At 46.8% G+C, this 21743-nt stretch overlaps 1 protein-coding gene across 2 annotated transcripts in view; it reads right to left on the minus strand.

Annotated features, from left to right (window-relative positions):
• The window catches only part of LOC106564855 (E3 ubiquitin-protein ligase pellino homolog 1), a 62399-nt gene that overhangs the window by 15415 nt on the left and 25241 nt on the right, over positions 1-21743 (minus strand). The window contains exons 1-2 of one of the 2 annotated variants that reach the window (XM_014131318.3): positions 12819-12993; positions 12264-12482 (exon numbers count right to left, since the gene is read on the minus strand). In XM_014131318.3, coding sequence (XP_013986793.1) covers positions 12264-12346 — 83 coding nt within the window. In that variant the 5' untranslated portion in view covers positions 12347-12482; positions 12819-12993. Of the gene's footprint in view, positions 1-12263; positions 12483-12818; positions 12994-21743 lie in introns of those variants that run through there. The other variant, XM_014131317.2, reaches the window with a different exon arrangement.

The raw sequence follows: 21743 nt of genomic DNA on the forward strand, positions 1-21743 counted from the left end.
TGTCCGTACTGTGAGACGCCTAAGACAGCACTACAGGGAGACAGGACGGACAGCTGATCGTCCTCACAGTGGCAGACCACGTGTAACAACAACTGCACAGGATCGGTACATCTGAACATCACACCTGCGGGACAAGTACAGGATGGCAACAACTGCCCAAATTACACCAGGAATGCACAATCCCTCCATCAGTGCTCAGACTGTCCGCAATAGGCTGAGAGAGACTGGACTGAGTTTTTTTTAAGGCAGGTCCTCACCAGACATCAACGGCAACAACGTCGCCTATGGGCACAAACCCACCGTCGCTGGACCAGCAAGGACTGGCAAAAAGTGCTCTTCACTGATGTGTCGCAGTTTTGTCTCACCAGGGGTGATGGTCGGATTCGCGTTTATAGTCGAAGGAAAGAGCATTACACCGAGGCCTGTACTCTGGAGCGGGGTCGATTTGGAGGTGGAGGGTCCGTCATGGTCTGGGGCGGTGTGTCACAGCATCATCGGACTGAGCTTGTTGTCATTACAGGCAATCTCAACGCTGTGCATTACAGGGAAGACATCCTCCTCCCTCATGTGGTACCCTTCCTGCAGGCTCCTCCTGACATGACCCTCCAGCATGACAATGCCACCAGCCATACTTCTCATTCTGTGTGTGATTCCCTGCAAGACAGGAATGTCAGTGTTCTACCATGGCCAGCGAAGAGCCCGGATCTCAATCCCTTTGAGCACGTCTGGGACCTCTTGGATCGGAGCGTGAGGGCTAGGGCCATTCCCCCCAGAAATGTCTGGGAACTTGCAGGCGCCTTGGTGGAAGAGTGGGGTAACATCTCACAGCAATAACTGGCAAATCTGGTGCAGTCCATGAGGAGGAGATGCACTGCAGTACTTAATGCCACTGGTGGCCACACCAGACACTGACTGTTACCCCTTTGTTCAGGGACACATTATTCAATTTCTGTTAGTCACATGTATCACGTCCTGACCCTTGTAAGAGGTCATTTTCTATAGTAGAGTGGTCAGGGCGTGACAGGGGGTGTTTTGGGAGTTTGGCGATGTAAGGGGGGAGACCTGATCTAACTTCCCGTGCTTATCGGAGAGAGCCGTGGAGTGAACCGGAGCCAGTCAGGGAGTCAAGCGCGGAGCTCGACGCAAGATTCCGGAGAGAGGTACTGGCATTAAGAGCACTGCGGAGCGGGCATACTGAGGAGCGAGTGGATGAACGAGCAATGGGTTATGGTGTGATGCGCACTATATCGCCCATACGCACTCACAGCCCGGTGCGGTCGGTGCAAGCTCCTCACCGGTGTAGGGCGAAGATGGTCATTCAGCCAGGAAGGAGTAGGCCTGCTCAGCATGCCTGGTCTCCAGTTCGCCTCTATAGTCCGGTACGTCCTGTGCCTTCTTCCCGCACTCGCCCTGAGGTGCGTGTTACCAGTCTGGCGCCACCTAGGCCAGTTCCACGCATTAGACCTCCAGTGTGCATGCCCAGTCCGGAGTGTCCTGTTCCTGCTCCCTGCACTCGTCCTGAGGTGTGTATTACCAGTCTGGCGCCACCTAGGCCAGTTCCACGCATCAGACCTCCAGTGCGCATGCCCAGTCCAGAGTGTCCTGTTCCTTCTCCCTGCACTCGTCCTGAGGTGGGAGTTACCAGTCTGGCGCCACCCATACCAGTACCACGCATCAGGATTCCAGTGCACATTCCCAGTCCAGAGCTTCCGGCGACAGTTCCCCGTTCAGAGATTCCGGCGACAGTTCCCCGTCCAGAACTTCCGGCGACAGTTCCCCGTCCAGAGCTTCCGGCGACAGTTCCCCGTCCAACCTACGGAGACGGCCTACAGTCCGGAACCTACTGAGACGGCCTACAGTCCGAAACCTACTGAGACGGCCTACAGTCCGAAACCTACGGAGACGGCCTACAGTCCGGAACCTACTGAGACGGCCTACAGTCCGGAACCTACTGAGACGGCCTACAGTCCGGAACCTACTGAGACGGCCTACAGTCCGGAACCTACTGAGACGGCCTACAGTCCGGAACCTACTGAGCCGGCCTACAGTCCGGAACCTACTGAGCCGGCCTACAGTCCGGAACCTACTGAGACGGCCTACAGTCTGGAACCTATTGAGACGGCCTACAGTCCGGAACCTACTGAGACGGCCTACAGTCCGGAACCTACTGAGACGGCCTACAGTCCGGAACCTATTGAGACGGACCTCAGCCCGGAACCTCCAGCAACGCTCCCCAGTCTGGACCCTCCAGCGACGCTCCCTAGTCTGGAGCCTCCAGCGACGCTCCCTAGTCTGGAGCCTCCAGCGACGCTCCCTAGTCTGGAGCCTCCAGCGACGCTCCCTAGTCTGGAGCCTCCAGTGACGCTCCTCAGTCCGGAGCCTCCAGCGACGCTCCTCAGTCCGGAGCCTCCAACGACGCTCCTCAGTCCGGAGCCTCCAGCGACGCTCCCCAGTCCGAGCCTCCAGCAATGCCTCCCAGTCCGGAGCCTCCAGCAACGCCTCCCAGTCCGGAGCCTCCAGCGATGCTCCCCAGTCCGGAGCCTTCAGCGGCGGTCTGCAGCCTAGAGCCTTCAGCAGCGGTCTGCAGCCCAGAGCCTTCAGCGGCGGTCTGCAGCCCAGAGCCTTCAGCGGCGATCTGCAGCCCAGAGCCTTCAGCGGCGGTCTGCAGCCCAGAGCCCTCGGCGGCGGTCTGCAACCCAGAGCCCTCGGCGGCGGTCTGCAGCTCAGAGCCTTCAACGGCTATCTGCATCCCAGAGTATTCAGCGGCGGTCTGCATCCCAGAGTATTCAGCGGCGGTCTGCAGCCCAGAGTCCTTCAGTGGCGGCCTGCAGCCCAGAACCTCCAGCGGCGGCCTGCAGCCCAGATCCTCCAGCGGCGGCCTGTAGGCCAGAACCTCCAGCGGTGGTCACAGAGCTTCCGGTAATGATCTACAGTCCGATTCCTCTGATAATGATCTACAGGCCGGTGTTACAGAAGCGGAGGGATCTGCGGGCGGAACGGGGGTTACGCCCTGAGCCACCTCCGTTGCTGGAGGATCGGAGGGAGAGGAAGGTTCTGGGTGTAGCACTAGAGCCGCCATAGACTTTTGTCACCCTCCCTACCCTCCCTTTGTGTTTTGTGGTTGTTTTATTGGGTTTTGTTTGTGTGCAGTCGGGGTCTGCACCTTTGGGGGGGGTACTGTCACGTCCTGACCCTTGTAAGAGGTCATTTTCTATAGTAGAGTGGTCAGGGCGTGACAGGGGGTGTTTTGGGTGGTTTTCTTGTTTTCTGTTTCCATGTGGGTTTTCTAGATTTCTATTTCTATGTTGGGGTTATTGGGATGATCGCCAACTAGAGGCAGCCGGTTCTCGTTGTCTCTAATTGGAGATCATATTTATGTAGGGGGTTTTTCATTTTGGTTTTGTGGGGTGTTAATTTTTCAGTAGTGTGTTTTCCTCTCTGCGTCACGGTTTGTTGTTTTGTTATTTCAAGTGTTTGGTGTATTGCATTTAGTTTCACGGTTAATAAAGATGTGGAACTACGAACACGCTGCGCTTTGGTCCGATCATTTGAACAGCCATGACAACATGTCTGTGGAACTTGTTCAGTTTATGTCTCAGTTGTTGAATCTTATGTTCATACAAATATAATAATAAGTTTGCTGAAAATAAATGCAGTTGACAGTGAGAGGGCGTTTCTCTTTTTACTGAGTTTATATAGTACCAGTCAAAAGTTTGGACACACCTACTCATTCAAGAGTTTTTTGTAAAATGTTCTACATTGTAGCATAATAGTGAAAACACAAACTATGAAATAACACATATGCAATCATGTGGTAACCAAAAAAGTGTTAAACAAATCAAAATATATTTGAGATTCTTCAAAGTGGCCACCCTTTGCCTTGATGACAGCTTTTGGTATATCTCAACCAGTTCCATGAGGTAGTCACCTGGAATGCATTTAAATTAACAGGTGTGCCTTGTTAAAAGTTAATTAGTCTTTCCTTCCTAATGCGTTTGAGCCAATCAGTTGTGTTGTGACAAGGTATACAGAAGATAGCCTTATTTGGTAAAAGACCAAGTCCATATTATGGTAAGAACAGCTCAAATAAGCAAAGAGAAACGACAATCCATCATTACTTTAAGACATGAAGGTCAGTCAATCCGGAAAATGTAAAGTTTCTTGAAGTGCAGTCGCAAAAACCATCAATGATGAAACTGGATTTCATGAAGACCGCCACAGGAAAGGAAGACCCAGAGTTTGCTCTGCTGCAGAGGATAAGTTCATTAGAGTTAAATGCACCTCAGATTGCAGCCCAAATAAATGCTTCACAGAGTTCAAGACACATCTCAACATCAACTGTTCAGAGGAGACAGTGTGAATCAGGCCTTCATGGTCAAATTGCTGCAAAGAAACCGCTACCAAAGAACACCAATAATAAGAAGAGACTTGCTTGGGCCAAGAAACACGAGCAATGGACATTAGACGGTGGAAATCTGTCCTTTGGTCTGATGAGTCCAAATTTGAGATTTTTGGATACAACCACTGTGTCTTTGTGAGACAAAGAGTAGGGGAACGGATGATCTCCGGATGTGTGGTTCCCACCGTGAAGCACGGAGGAGGAGGTGTGATGGTCTGGGGGTACTTTGCTGGTGACACTGTCTGTGATTTATTTAGAATTCAAGGCACACTTAACCAGCATGGCTACCACAGCATTCTGCAGCGATACGCCATCCCATCTGGTTTGCGCTTAGTGGGACTATCACTTGTTTTTCAACAGGACAGTGACCCAAAACACAACCTCCAGGCTGTGTAAGGGATATTTGAGCAAGGAGAGTGATGGAGTGCTGCATCAGATTACCTGGCGTCCACAATATCCTGACCTCAAACCAATTGAGATGGTTTGGGATGAGTTGGACCGCAGAGTGATAGAAAAGCAGCCAACAAGTGCTCAGCATATGATTCAGCCTTGATTCTATCTTATGTAGCAACATTTGAAATTGTGTTTTTACATTGGATAAAAGTAGAGACTCAGAGCTACAAAATGGTATATCATACACTGCATTTGAGGAACAATGGGAAAGTAATTCTGATTTGAAAATTGATAAACTTGTAACTCCACTTTTTGAGAAAATGGCCGTAGAATGTTTTGGTTCACCTACTGGAGAGCTCTTTTGTCTACACCCATTCAGCCTTGTTCACACCCTCTTAAGCCTTAACCCCGCCCATCTCTTTAAGGATTCACATGTGAGGTCATGTGCTAAAGGTCATGTAGTGTGGTAAAGATTAAGACTAAAAGCGGTAAAAGTAGTAGCCTACAATAAGGAAAAATTCCAGGTAAACAGAAAGTGTCCAGGTAAATTAGATAATATTAGTTGATGCTTACCCAGACACACTTGTCTAAATTGATGGGTCATGTGAAAGAAATGCTATAACCCCCAGCCACATCTTGCAAAGTGGATGGGTCTCTACACAAGGTGTAAACAGTACAGCGAAATGGTTATGTGCATAGTAGCAATATCAAAAATAGATAGTGTCAATATAAAGAACAAAATAACAAGTGTCAATGCCAGTAGAGAAAGAACAAAATAACAATAACAATATCAATAATAATATCAGTGATACTGGTGATAGATGAGGTAGTTATATGCATAAAAACACGGGTAAAGTGGCTGAGCAGCAGGATAAAAAAATAATAACTGTAGCAGCAACATATGGCGTGTGTGTTAGGAGTCATGTGAATGTCCATAGAGGCACTGCAGATAGTGCTGATGACTGGGAACTCTCCCCCAGTGATGAACTGGTCCGTACGAACCACGCATGAACAAGGGACTCTATATTCGGAGAGCCTGTTTCTGTCCTGCCTTTGACTTTGGTGCAGAGCATGTGATGTCAATAGCCTCTTCGTTACAACACTCACTGATCTTCTCAAAAATATGAGTTTGTCTAGCTGTGTCCAGTCCAGGTGGTGCTTGTACAGGCAGACCATTAATGGGAGGAAGGATGTCAGCGTTGCACAGCAGCTGAAACCTGGTTCCGACTCAGTCCGAACGCTCCTTGGCGACAACACCTGGCTCCAGAGCAATGAAGCTGTAAAATAGGAAATAACCAACAAAAATTAGAAGACATTACAACCTTGCATGACATCAATTCACCTCCCAAGTTTAGATAAGAAGAATAACCTCATACAATGCAAGGAAAATTATATTCACCTGAAGTGCTGGTACTGCTTGATCTGTGGCAGCGTCCTGAAGTACGGAGTCAGGTATTTTTGCCAGCCATAGCTTTCCACCAGCACTGTACAATCCTCCAGTCCAACCAGCTGTGGGATGTTGACCACTGTCACAGTGCTGTCCTTCACAACACCAGCAATCTCTGACAAAGTGTTTACTCTGGTCTTGAGATGGCAGCAGCTTTCCACCAAAGTATTTGTGTCCTGGGTGGAGTCCTGGTAATACTATTGCATTATCTTCTGCGTAGTTGTTGATGAAGTTCACAACTCGCTGCAAGTCCTCATGCTTCAGGTGTAGCTCTCTTTTGACGGGAGGCATTAGACCAAGGCTCTCCAACCCTGTTCCTGGAGAGCTATCGTCCTGTAGGTTTTCGCTCCAACCCTAATATAGCGCACCTGATTCTAATAATTAGCTAGTTGATAAGATGAATCAGGTTAATTACAACTGGTATTGGAGTGAAAAACCTACAGGAGGGTAGCTCTCCAGGAACAGGGTTGGAGAGCCCTGCATTAGACCATTCTCCTTGTATGACTGGTGGAGCCCTTAACCAACAATGCAGAGGGAGGGGGAGGGGGGCAATGCAAATAGTCTGGGTAGCCATTAGATTAGATGTTCAGTAGTCTCATAACGTGAAGGTAGAAGCTGTTTAGAAGCCTCTTGGATCTAGACTTGGCGCTCCGGTACCGTTGCCGTGCAGGAGCAGAGAGAACAGTTTATGACTAGGGTGGCTGGAGTCTTTTGACAATTATTAGGGCCTTTCTCTGACACAGCCTGGTATAGAGGTCCTGGAAGGCAGGAAGCTTGGCCCCAGTGATGTACTGGGCCATACGCACTACTCTCTGTAGCGCCTTGCGGTTGGAGGCCGAGCAGTTACTGCCAGGTATGGCACCAGGCAGTAATGGAACCAGTCAGGATGCTCTCGATGGTGCAGCTGTAGAACCTTTTGAGGATCTGAGGACCCATGCCAAATCTTTTCAGTCTCCTGACGGGGAATAGGTTTTGTCATGCCCTCTTCCCCACTGTCTTGGTGTGCTTGGACCATGTTAGTTTGTTGGTGATGTGGACACCAAGGAACTTGAAGCTCTCAACCTTCTCCGCTACAGCCCGGTTGATGAGAATGGGGGCGTGATTGGTCCTCCTTTTCCTGTAGTCCATATTGATGTCTTTAGTCTTGATCACGTTGAGGGAGAGGTTGTTGTCCTGGCACCACACAGGCAGGTATACCCTCCTCCCCTATAGGCTGTCTCATCGTTGTCGGTGACCAGGCCAACCACTGTTGTGTCATCAGCTAAATGAATGATGGTGTTGGAGTTGTGCCTGGCCGTGCAGTCATGACTGAACAGGGAGTACAGGAGGGGACTGAGCGCGCACCCCTGAGAGGCCTCTGTGTTGAGGACCAGCGTGTGGATGTGTTGTTACCTAACCTTACCACCTGGGGGCGGCCTGTCAGGAAGTCCAGGATCCAGTTGCAGATGGAGGTGTTTAGTCCCAGGGTCCTTAGCTTAGTGGTGAGCTTTGAGGGCACTATGGTGTTGAACGCTGAGCTGTAGTCAATGAATAGCATTCTCACATAGGTGTTCCTTTTGTCCAGGTGGGAAAGGGCAGTGTGGTGTGCAATAGAGATTGCATCATCTGTGGATCTATTGGGGCGGTATGCAAATTGGAGTGGGTCTAGGGTTTCTGGGATAATGGTATTGATGTGTGCCACGACCAGCCTTTCAAAGCACTTCATGGCTACCAACGTAAGTGCCACGGGTCGGTAGTCATTAGGCAGGTTACCTTAGTGTTCTTGGGCACAGGGACTATGGTGGTCTGCTTGAAACATGTTGGTATTACAGACTCAGACAGGGAGAGGTTAAAAATATCAGAGAAGACACTTGCCAGTTGGTCAGCGCATGCTCGGAGTACACGTCCTGGTAATCCATCTGTGAATGTTGACCTATTTAAAGGTCTTACATCGGCTGAGGAGAGCGTGATCACACAGTCGTCCGGAACAGCTGATGCTCTCATGCATGTTTCAGTGTTATTTTCCTCGAAGCGAGCATAGAATTCATTTAGCTCGTCTGGTAGGCTCGTGTCACTGGGCAGCTCTTGGCTGTGCTTCCCTTTGTAGTCTGTAATAGTTTGCACACATCCGACAAGCATCGAAGCCGGAGTAGTACGATTTGATCTTAGTCCTGTATTGATGCTTTGCCTGTTTGATGGTTCGTCGGAGGGCCCAGCAGGATTTCTTATAAGCTTCTGGGTTAGAGACCCGCTCCTTGAAAGCGGCAGCTCTATCCTTTAGCTCAGTGCAGATGTTGCCTGTAATCCATGGCTTCTGGTTGGGGTATGTATGCACAGTCACTGTGGGGACAACGTCATCGATGCACTTATTGATGAAGCCAGTGACTGATGTGGTGTACTCCTCAACACCATCGGAAGAATCCCGGAACATATTCCAGTCTGTGCTAGCATAACCGTCCTGTAGCTTAGCATCTGCTTCATCTGACCAGTTTTTTATTAACCGAGTCACTGGTGCTTCCTGCTTTAATTTTTGCTTGTAAGTAGGAATCAGGAGGATATAATTATGGTCAGATTTGCCAAATGGAGGGCGAGGGAGAGCTTTGTACGCGTCTCTGTATGTGGAGTAAAGGTGGTCTACAGTTTTTTTTCCCTCTGGTTGCACATTTAACATGCTGGTAGAAATGAGGTAAAACGGATTTAAGTTTCCCTGCATTCAAGTCCCTGGCCACTAGGAGGGGCATCTCTGGATGCGCGTTTTCCTGTTTACTTATGGTGGTATACGGCTCATTGAGTGTGGTCTTAGTGCCAGCATCGTTCTGTGGTGGTATGAAAAATACAGATGAAAACTCTCTTGGTACAGTTGAAGTCGGAAGTTTACATACACCTTAGCCAAACACCTTTAAACTCAGTTTTCACAATTCCTGACATTTAATCCTAGTAAAAATGCCCTGTCTTAGGTCAGTTAGGATCACCACTTTATTTTAAGAATGTGAAATGTCAGAATAATAGTAGAGAGAATTATTTATTTCAGCTTTTATTTCTTTCATCACATTCCCAGTGGGTCAGAAGTTTACATACACTCAATTAGTATTTGGTAGCATTGCCTTTAAATTGTTTATCTTCGGTCAAATGTTTCGGGTAGCCTTCCACAAGCTTCCCACAATAAGTTGGGTGAAATTTGGCCCATTCCTCCTGACAGAGCTAGTGTAACTGAGCCAGGTTTGTAGGCCTCCTTGCTCGCATGCGCTTTTTCAGTTCTGCCCACAAATTGTCTATAGGATTGAGGTCAGGGCGTTGTGATGGCCACTCTAATACCTTGACTTTGTTGTCCTTAACAAGAAATTTGTGGAGTGGTTGAAAAACGAGTTTTAATGACTCCAACCTAAGTGTATATAAACTTCCGACTTCAACTGTAGATAGCGTGGTCTACAGCTTATCATGAGATACTCTATCTCAGGCGAGCAAATCTCGAGACTTCCTTAGATATAGTGCACCAGCTGTTGTTTACAGATATACATAGATCACCACCCCTTGTCTTACCATAGGCTGGTGCGTGTTCTACTGATGCTGAAAGACAAATTCCAGACACAAATATGTTAGCATTATTATGCAGTAGATAGCCGTAATCACCATCAGACACACCTGGTTAACTTGATGGGTCATCTAATCATCTGGCGAAGTGGATACTTTTCTTTGGACATGCATCTAGCTAGCTAGCTAAACAATGAACCATAATCCCAATCCATAGAGTACTAGCAATACAAACCGATTGTCATAGCTAGCTAACATTAGACTATAACTAGCAATGCAAATGGCTGGCTGAGAGAATATCACTACAAAGATCATACACGTAATGTTAGCTAGCGAGCCAGCCATCTAACGTCAGCTAGCCAGCTAACAGTACGCTTTATCTTGGGGTCTTTTGTTTAGACGTGTAGCTAGCTAAACAATGAACCATAATCCCAATCCATAGAATACTAGCAATTCAAGCTGATTGTCATAGCTAGCACAAGTTAACCAAATAGGTTCAATCTTAGCTAGTTAGCTAGCTAAAATTAGGCTATAACTAGCAATGCAAATTGCTTTCCGAGATAATATTACTACACAGATCTAACAGTAAGATTACTACACTAGCTAACAGTAAGCTTTAACTTGCAATGAAAACAACTTTCTGACAAAATTAGAAATGTATAATATCTGAAACTGTAGCTAGACTCTTACCCATATACATGGATGAACGCGTCACGCCAGACTGCAACCCCTTTCATTAAATAAGACGTCCTGTGTCATTTCCATTTTGTTTGTACAACTTGCTTGTCCCGTTGTGTCAAGTCACTCTGATTCACACTGACCGTGTGTAATGCCATAAGAATCATCAGATCTTTCTCCCTCTCTGTCACGGATGCCATGGTTGCACTTAGTTTGAAGATGTAATCCGGAGGCAGGTGTTTTATCTTCTTGAGGGCCGGTGGCAGTATTCGGTGTTTCGGATGACTGATGTGCCCAAAGTAAACTGCCTGTTACTCAGGCCCAGAAGCTAGGATATGCATATAATTGGTAGTATTGGATATAAAACACTCTGAAGTTTCTAAAACTGTTAAAATCATGTCTGAGTATAACAGAACTGATATGACAGGCAAAAACCCGGGGAGAATCCATCCAGAATTATTTTTTTGTTGAGCTCACCAATCATTGAAATGGCTGTTTATGGGAATATCAAAGGAAACCTCCCAGTTTGCAGTTCCTAGGGCTTCCAGTAGATGTCAACAGTCTTTAGAAAGAGTTTCAGGCTTGTTTTTGAAAAATTTGATAGAATTTGTAGTTTTTCTATGTGGCTCCCATTTTGGCTGTAGTATTGTGGTGTGCGTCGGTGAGGGCGTGCACTTCGTTATTTATCTCCGGTAATGAACATACTATTCTCCGTCTTAAGTTTTAGCGTTTATTTACATATTAGGGTACCTGAGGATTGTTTAGAAATGTTGTTTGACTTGTTTGGACGACGTTTATTGGTAACCTTTGGGATTCATTTGTATGCATTTTGAACGAGGGAAACCGGTGGAGTACTGAATCAAGCGCGCCAACTAAACAGACTTTTTTGGGATATAAAGAAGGACTTTATCGAACAAAAGGACCATTTGTTATGTAGCTGGGACCCTTGGGATTGCAAAAAGAGGAAGATTTTCAAAGGTAATTGATTTATTTTATCGCTATTTCTGACTTTCGTGATGCCTCTGCTTGTTTGTAAAATGTTTGTAATGCTTTTGTATGCGGGGCGCTGTCCTCAGATAATCGCATGGTATGCTTTCGCCATAAAGCCTTTTTGAAATCTGACAAAGCGGCTGGATTAACAAGAAGTTAAGCTTTTAAACAATGTAAGACACTTGTATTTTTATGAATGTTTAATATTACGATTTTGTATTTTGAATTTGGTGCGCTCCGATTTCACCGGATGTTGTCGAATTTGATCCCGGTAACGGGATTTCCGCACTAAAGAGGTTAAACAACAGCCTTCTGTGTTCTCTTTTCAACTCCCGCTGCATTTGCAATCAAACGACAGAATTGTATTCATCTTCTTATCATACTCTTCTTCTACCAGACATTCCACTGATTTAAAAACTCGGGCAACTTCTTCCGTGACAACAACAATGTTGATCGCCGTTTCTTCCACCATCACCGTCATCAGAAGACTCTACAATGTCTTCTTCAATGAAAATGTTTTTACCTAAATCAGGGATTTCCTCATCGTCTGATTCATTTTCAGAGTCAGAATGGCACGATCGTCCTCCAGAAAGTAGTCCATCATAACTTTTTCCCACTGACCTTTATCGATAGTGCCTGATAAATTCAGGGCAGCAATGTTATTGAGAGCATTAGCAACACATTTGAATCAATGGAACGGTACCAAACACATCACACATATGGAAACCACGTTTGACTCCGTTACATGTATTTCTTCAACACTTGCCTGCCCATCCCTTCACTAATATCAGATTAGGATAACCCTACTGTACATAAGCAACAAAATGCAATTAACCCTCCTCTTACCCCAGAACAATGAGCTCTCCGTATTTGACTGGCACTTTGGTGGAGGCTGGGGTGGTGATGTTTTCCTGGTCGGGAGAGAACATTGGTGCAGCTGTCGGGGGGGAGAGTGATGAGGAGCTCTCCCACGGTGAACACACTCCTCTGTCTCCTTTTTCCTCAGAGTCTGCTCCTTTTTCCTCAGTGTCTGGTCATCCTGCCTCTCACTACGCCACACTCAACCTGCAGACAAGACATTTAGTCAGAATCAAACAGTGACTCAGAGCAGACACAACAGACATCCCAGGTGTGTCTAGAACAGCAGACTTCTATTAGTCAATACGAGACTGTGAGCGAGACTAAACAAACAACAGACGCAACAACCGAGATTGCTGTGTCTCCAAAGCATATGATACAACACATCAATTACTCACACTCACGTTGAGATTATCGAAGAGCGTGCTACAGGTACCACAGGCAGATAATAGTCAGTAAGAGAGAGAGACAGACTAAACAAACAAACAGATGCAACAACCAAGATTGATGAGTCTCCAATGATAAACCACATTGATTACTCACTCTGTGACCTGTGGCGAGTATCGAACGCAACAGGTAAACTGCTATCCTGGCTTTGCTTGCTAGTAACTGTCTTAAGACTTGCAGCTGAAGAAACAGACTAATACAATAATAGTAATACTGCAGAAAGCATGTTAGCTTCAGTTACATAGTGCAGCAGGACGCTAAAGTGACCGGTCACACAAATCCATCAGGCGGCGAGTAAAAAGCTCAACTCCCCACAGCTAGACAGGCTCGGCACTAATCTGCAGCTTTGCTGCTACTGCAGGGAGGGTTCAGAGAGCAGGCTCTTAGCATCGCAACAACAGGGGGCTTAGTGGGGTGCAAACAAAGCTAATTAGACCAGACATATGTCACACCCTTCCATTTTCAGCCGACTACCGCGAGCCATAGTTATCAATGTTGACCTTGGCTGGCTGTCTTTATGCTGTGTGCATGGCATAGCATGAGTTTATCTTATAAGCATCTTATAAGCAAGAATGGAGTCACACAATTTGTTTATACGTCTGACATCCAACAACTTTAGCTGAAAATGAACTCACAAATTCGACATGGAAAATTCAATGGTGTCATCCCGCACCTCAGTCAACTCCTGATAAGTGCACATTAGATAAATTGTTTAAAAAGTGCAATGTAGGTCCTAATCCCAATTCAATTGCATCATTTTGAATTGCCTCTGATAACTAACTGCGTGTTCCGGTTTAGTGCAAACTGTCACAACTGTCCCAAGCCATTGCATTTATCAGTTATCAGAGTTGACTGTCGTCCCTTATGTTAGTTGATGCTCTCCACCTTTGGTAACCTTTTGTACATGAGGCGTACGGATAGAGAGTAGGTCAGCGTCAGCTCCAGGGACTGATCTGAGTTTGACGGCTCCCCCCGACAGTGTTGATAGTCTTCTGACCCTTACTCCACACGCTGACCCTGACCATACACTCCCACAGCCCCCAAGTCCAATTCACTCAGCTCTCAATAGCGGTGCACCACAGGGACAGATACGTACACAAAACACACACAATCACTCCACAGCTTAAACACACTAGTACTCGTTACTACAATAAATAAATAAAAGCTGAAATAAATCATTCTCTCTACGATTATTCTTAAATTTCACATTCTTAAAATAAAGTGGTGATCCTAACTGACCTAAGACAGGGATTTTTTTACTAAGATTAAATGTCAGGAATTGTGAAAAACTAAGTTTACATGTATTTGGCTGAGGTGTATGTAAACTTCCGACTTCAACTGTATCTAAACAAGCCTCATGGGCTCCCGAGTGGCACAGCGGTCTAAGGCACTGCATCTCAGTGCAAGAGTTGTCACAACAATCCCTGGTTTGATTCCAGGCTATATCACATTTGGCCATGATTGGGAGTCCCATAGGGCAGCACACAATTCGCCCTGTGTCGTCCGGGTTTGGCCGGGGTAGGCTGTCATTGTAAATAAGAATATGTTCGTAACTGACTTGCCTAGGTAAATAAAAGTTCAATTTAACTTTAACCGAAGTAGATACTTTTAAGATTGTTATATGCATCAGTTGGGGTCTCTATAAGCTTCAGTATGAGGTCCTAAACTGAGCATGAAAGAGCATCCTTGTAGCTGTGTGAGCTAATATAGTCAAAATGTTTGAGCCAATGGTTGAGCCAATGGAAAGTTTGAAGTGTTTTCTTCCCAGGCATAATGCAATGCATTATCACTGGGATATGAGGTAACAAAAGGGCCTGGCCTGTGTTAAAGGACAAAAAAGTGATTGTGATGAATTGTGTTTGGGAAATAAAGATATACATGGTTTAAAAAAGGTAGTGGTAATATTTAATTCAGTACAAACATTTGTAGGCGGCTACCTTGTAAGTTGTGCCAAGAGACCAATTTTTTGGGACAAGTTTTCAAAACTATAATGTTTACATGAATTCTAATTATTTCCAGGGATACAGAACATCCTTAAATATATGTACATATCTTTGTTAGAAAGAAAGAATACTATATACTAAAAATGGCTCAACTTACCCCATTATTCTCTATCATACAGTAAGACATAAACAAAATGCATCAGTGATTTGTATTTTCCTTCAACTTTCTGAAGAGGCAGCGGCACTGGAATGTGCGTGTTTGTTTCTTCACTTTCTGTAGCCGTTAGCGATGATGCTAATGTAATGACAACCATTTTCTGGAAGAATAATGATGAGTGAGAAAGTTAGAGGAATATACATCATACCATTTGTCACATGCGTCAAATACAACTGGTGTGGCATTTCAAATGAAACATTTGCTTCCCAACAATGTAGAGTTTAAAATAGTAACACGAGGAATACAATAAAATATACATGAATGGAGCTATATACAGGAAGTACCAGTACCAGATCAATGTGCAGAGGTACGAGGTATTTGAGGTAGACACTGTATGTGCAAGAAGGCAGGGTAAAATGACTAGGCATCAGGATAGATAATAATAAGAGTCAAATAAAGAACAGAGCAGCAGCAAATGATGAGTGTAAAAGTGTGTGTGTGTGTAATGTGTATGTCTATACACTACCGTTCAAAAGTTTAGGGTTACTTAGAAATGTCCCTGTTTTTGAAAGAAAAGCATATTTTTTTGTCCATTAAAATAACATCAAATTAATCAGAAATACAGTGTAGACATTGTTTATGTTGTAAATGACTATTGTAGCTGGAAACTGCTGATTTTTTATGGAATATCGAGACCCTCGTAGAGGACAAGATATTGAGGGAATTACTGTAAAAGGTGACAAAGAGGAACGGAAGGATTCTACATATTCCATACCACGACTCACCCCGGCGCGTCCGCCACCGAAACGTCCAAACCCCATCCGGAGGTGGGAGAAGTCGTCCCCCACCCAGCAGAGTTTGTGTTATAAATGTCAGTCTCCAGACCATTATGCCCCACAATGTCCTAGCAAGGACGAGTCCATGGTCACGGAGTCATCGCTGCCCATCCCCACGCATCCCGGGTCGAGAAGGCAGGATCAACACTGTTGGTTAGCAGAAATGGCCCCAGCCCCAGAGATTCCGGTTCGAGTAGAAGGACAAGATGTGGTAGCCATTCTCGACTTGGGAAGTATGGTTACATTAGTAGAGGAGCGGATGGTGACCTCCACAACACTGCTACCAGACAAAGTAGCCGTGTCCTGTATCCATGGAGACACCCACTATTACCCCACCGTGAATCTGTCTATTCTCACTCCGAAAGGAAGGTGTACAGTCAGGGCAGGGAAAGTACCCCAGCTGAAGGTGCCATTATTGATCGGGAGAGACTGTCCCCTATATAAAGAGCTTCGGCAGATGACGTTATGCACGGGAAGAAGGGGGACAGGAAGGAAGAAAAAAACAAAATCCAAGCCCGAGGTAGTAATCCTACAAGGAGACGTAGCCCCGACCTCGTCCTCTGGAGCAGAGGAAGAAATAGCGACCCAACGTTTACGACAGATATTCCAGGAAACCACCGATGAAGACACCTGCTAAGGGTTATACATGACGCAAGAAGGAAGGAGCAACCAGGCGCTAAGGGATATATTTGAAGCCCCATCCGAGGAGGGAACCTGGAAGGGATTCTCCTCGGTCACCCCTGGCGGGGATGGGGAACCACCTCCTCACCCCTCTACTGAGGTCGACCTGCCCCAGGAATTAAAGGGACAGTTCGGCACCTCGCAGCATAGAGACCCGGACCTAAGGGAGACCATGAGGAAGGTGAAGGTGATCGACGGGAGGAACGTCGACGGATCAGGTGAGCCCCCTCTTCCTTACTATGCAATCAGGCGGGGTCTCTTATATTGGGTCGTGCAACGAAGGGGGGAAAACCAGGAATTACTAATGGTGCCTAGACCATACAGGGATGCAGTCCTACAGTTAGCCCATTCCCACGTCCTAGGAGGACACCTGGCACGGGACAAAACTATCGACAGGATCATGCAGAGATTCTAATGTCCCCGTGTCACCCGGGATGTGGCCAGGTATTGCAGGACGTGTGATCAATGTCAGCGTACAGCCCCACGGCCACACCTACGCAACCCTTTGATTCCTCTCCCCATTATAGAGACCCCCTTTGAACACATAGCTATGGACCTCGTGGGACCCCTCCCAAAATCCGCTAGAGGACACGAGTACATCCTAGTGGTCGTAGATTACGCTACCAAGTTCCCAGAGGCCATACCCCTGCGTAACATGGCGTCAAAGGGAATTGCCAAAGAATTGTTCCTAATGTTCTCTCCGGTGGGCCTTCCCAAGATGATCCTAACTGATCAGGGAACCCCGTTCATGTCCCGGTTGATGAAGGACTTGTGCCGGTTATATCAGGTTCAACAGATACGTTCAAGCATATTCCACCCTCAAACGGACGGGTTGTGCGAACGCTTGAACAAAACGATTAAAAGCATGTTGAGAAGAGTGGTGTCCAGAGACAGGAAAAACTGGGACATGCTTCTCCCACACTTAATGTTTGCCCTGCGAGAAGTACCCCAGGCATCCACTGGATTCTCCCCATTTTAATTGCTCTATGGCAGACCCTGTAGAGGGATCCTAGACTTAGCCAAGGAGACCTGGGAGACCCAACCATGCCCCTTTCGGTCCACAATAGAACATGTTAACCTGATGAGAGACCGCCTGTCGGCAGTGTGGCCCATAGTAAAGGAGCATATGGAGAAGGCGCAAAGGACCCAAGGCCGGGCCTACGATAAGTCCGCGACACCCCGTGAGTTCACCATGGGAGAGAAAGTGATGGTGCTCGTGCCCACGGCTGAACACTGTTTGCTGGCGCAGTGGAGGGGGCCCTACGAGGTAATGAAAAAGGTATCACCGGTCAATTACCTCATCAAGCAACCTGACAGGAGGAAGAAGGTCCAACTATATCATATAAACCTGTTGAAGAAGTACCATGGAAGAGAGGAGGAGGTGGCTTTGATGGCTATGGAAGGCAAAGGAAAAGAGGCGGCTCTACCACAGGTGCGTCATGGCCAAACTCTCCTGCCGGAGCAGTCGAGACAGCTAGACAAGCTGATGATGAACTTCAGCAGGGTATTTTCTCCATTCCCAGGACAAACAGATGTCCTGTTCCACCATATCCACACTGAACCCGGCAAGAAGGTGCATATCCGGCCTTACAGGATTCCTGAGGCCCGCCGAGTCATCGCTAAGAACGAAGTAAGGGAGATGCTGAGGATGGGCGTGATCGAGCCATCTACGAATGAGTGGTCCAGTCCCATGGTCCCTAAACTCGATGTTAGTATGAGACTCTGCAACGACTTTAGGAGCGTGAACGCCATCTCTACATTCGACGCGTATCCTATGCCCCGCGTGGATGAACTCTTGGAGAGCTTAGGAAAGGCCAAGTTCATCACCACCCTGGATTTGACGAAGGGATACTGGCAAGTGCCGGTGGCTACGGAGGATCGCCCAAAGAATGCCTTCGCCACCCCGGAGGGGCTTTTTCAGTATGTGAGGATGCCCTTCGGACTGCATGGTGCTGCTGCAACTTTCCAACGCCTCATGGATGCCATTCCACGACCCCATCAAGAGTACGCAGCGGCATACATTGGCGATGTGGTCATCCTCAGCGAGGACTGGGATAGTCACCTCCTGCGCTTACGGGCGGTGCTAGGGAGCCTGGAAGGCTTAGGGATAACGGGATATTATCGCCGTTTCATCCCTGGATATGCAACCATTGCCAACCCCCTCACAAACCTCATCAAGAAAAACTCCCCAAACCGGATAGAGTGGAAAGACGAGACGGAAGAGGCTTTTCAATTGCTAAAAGATGGCCTATGTTCTGATCCCGTCCTACAGGCTCCGGACTTCTGACAAGAGTTCATTGTGCAGGTAGACGCCTCGGATACGGGGCTCGGGGCCGTCCTAGCTCAGGGTGAAGGCGAAGCAGAGAGGCCTATCCTCTTCATAAGTAGGAAGCTCAGCGATCAGGAATATGCTACCGTAGAGAAAGAGGCCCTAGCCATTAAGTGGGCCCTCGATTATCTCCGGTACTACCTACTGGGTCGTAGGTTTGCATTAGTTACTGACCGTGCTCCCCTCACATGGATGGCTGATAAGAGAAACAATAACCACAGAATAGCTAGATGGTTTCTTGCTTTACAACCGTTCTTTTCCATGTCATCCACAGTGCCGGATCGAGGAACAGGAATGCAGACGCGCTGTCCCGACGCGACCAAGACGGTGCGTCTGGCGCCCGACCCTCCGGTTCAGTCCTGAGGGGGAAGGTATGTGGAAGGACCACCAGAGGGCAGGCTGGACTCACGGATAGTAGCCCAACTAGGCATGTGAGTCAAGGGGACCTGAGGCAATTAAGCACAGCTGATGGTACTAATGACCTATTATCTTTTCCCTACAAGACAGAGGAGGGAACCAGCAAGAAGGAGGAAAAACCTATCTCTGGAAGATGGCTACCAAGAGAGAGAAGCTAACCACGAAGAACCATTAAGACGGTGACAAACCCGTGACTTTTTTTGTAGTTTAAAGATAATCGTATTGTGTTCCTGTTTCATCTGGAGAAGAAGATGTATGTTTTTCTTTGGGAGATTTATATTGATTATGTTGGAGTGTTTGTATTGACCAAAATCCCTCAATAGAGAACTGTGTTCAATCAAGAAACCAACTCCTGACTTGTTTATTCCACCTTTCCGCTTTAGAGTGACGCCAAATTACTTAGTCCGCTCACAGTAATGTGTGTGAGTGCGTGTATATATAGTCTAGTGAGTGTGTGTAGGGTCAGTGCGATAGAGTCAGTGCAGGTAGTTTGGTACCCTTAATTCATCATTTAGCAGTCTGGTTATTTAACAGTCTTATGGCTTCCGTGTAGAAGCTGTCTCGGTGCAGCTGATGATGCAGCTGTAGAACATTTTGAGGATCCGAGGGCTCTTTCCAAATATTTTCAGCCTGCTGTGGGGGAAGAGGCACTGCCATGCCCTCTTCACAACTGTGTGGGTGTGTGTGGACCATGTTAGGTCCTTAGTGATGTGGACACCAAGGAACTTGAAAGTCAAGGAACTAGACTCATCGACATCGGTGATCATGCCTACCAGCTTCGTGTCGTCAGCAAAGTTGATGATGGTGTTGGAGTCATGCATGGCCATGTTGTTGTGGGTGAACAGGGAGTACATGAGGGGACTAAGCACACAGCCCAGAGGGACCCCCATATTAAGGGTCAGCGTTGCATAGGTGTTGTTGCATACCCTCACCATCTGGGGCCGGCCCATCTGGAAGTCCAGGATCCAGTTGCAAAGGGAGGGGTTTAGTCCCAGGGTCCCTAGCTTGTTGATGAGCTTGGAGGGGACTATGGTGTTGAACGCTGAGCTGTAGTCTATAAACAGCATTCTCACATAGTTATTTCCCCTCTTGTCCAGGTGGGAGAGGGCAGTGTGAAGTGTAATTAAGATTGCGTCATCTGAGGATCTGTTGGGGCGGTATGCAAATTGGAGCATAAAAGGCATTAAACTCGTTTGGGAGTTCTGCATCGCTGGGCAATTCATGGCTGGGTTTCCCTTTGCAATCCATTATCATCTGCAACCCCTGCCACATACAATGAACATCGGTGCCGATGTAATAGGATTCCAAATTCCTCCTATATTGTCCTTTTGCATGTTTGATGTCTCGTCGGAGGTCGTAGTGGGCTTCCTTGTATGCGTCCATGTCCGTGTCCCGTTCCTTGTAAGCAGAAGCTTTAGCCTTTAGCCCAGTGAGGATATTGCCTGTAATCCATAGTTTTTGGTTTGGATACGTGCTTATAGTCACTGTGGAGACGACATCATCCTTGCACTTATTGATGAAGCCTGTGACTGTTGTGGTAAACTCCTCAACGCTATCGGATGAATCCCAGAACATATCCCAGTCTGTACTAGCAAAACAGTCTTGTAGTCTCTCGTCTGCTTCATCCGACAACTTCTGTATTGAGCACATCACTGGTACTTCCTGTTTGAGCTTTTGTTAGTAAACAGGAAGCAGGAGAATTGAGTCATGGTCAGATTTGCCAAAGGGAGGACGAGGGAGGGCCTTGTATGCATTTCTGTGGGTAGAACAAAAGTGGTCTAGAGTTTTTGTGCCTAGTGGCACAGGAGACTTGTTGGTAGAAGTGAAGTAGGACAGTTTTAAGTCTCCCCAAGTTAAAGTCTCCGCCCACCAGAAACGCTGCCTCTGGGTGAGCAGTTTCTTGTTTGTCAGGGAGAATTGAAAATTACCAAACAATTAATTTAGCAGATTTTGTTGTAAAATGCAACCTCGCCGACTGGCCAATCGTACACGCTGCCACTCCCCCTGCCACGCCCACCACCTAAACCCCTTTAGATCCAGAAAAAAACCCTGTAAAGTATTAAGCGTTTGAAGACCCAACACCCGGAGCAAACACAGAGTATGTTCTTTGAACAGCAGTGAAATCTGCTGAATGATTTAAGCATCCATGGGGAAACAACAAGAACAGAGAAAAAGACGAGCACAAGATTCAAAAAACCTAACCCGTCCCAATTATAAGTCATAAACCGCCTATCCTGTGCCCACAATTAGCTATCTCTCAATTTCATCAAAAAAGCAGGCAGGGCTTCCGGTGACGCAACTTAAGAAATGCCTGCCTAGTTTTTCGTACTGCACATTGGTTGGGTATTTCCCCCCCTAAATTCAAGTATTTACTCAGAGCATTGTAATAACTTAAGCAAAATGGAAAAGGGGAAAATAGGAAAAGGTCGTGGAGCTACAACAACAGCCCGTAACAAGACAGCAGAAGATATAATCGATGAACCCGAGATGGCTAATGCTAGCGCAAATAAGATAGCAGCAGCAAAAGAACCCTCAATTTGTTTGGTGATAAAGTAGGAATTGTGCGAGGCGCTCACAGGCTTACCAGAGGAACTTTGAGAAGATGTAAGAAAGTGTCATGTCCTGACCACAGTAAGATGTTATTTTCTATGGTAGAGT

The sequence above is a fragment of the Salmo salar genome, chromosome 12 (assembly GCF_965601325.2).
Source record: "Salmo salar chromosome 12, fSalSal1, whole genome shotgun sequence".
NCBI classification, from domain to species: Eukaryota; Metazoa; Chordata; class Actinopteri; order Salmoniformes; family Salmonidae; genus Salmo; species Salmo salar.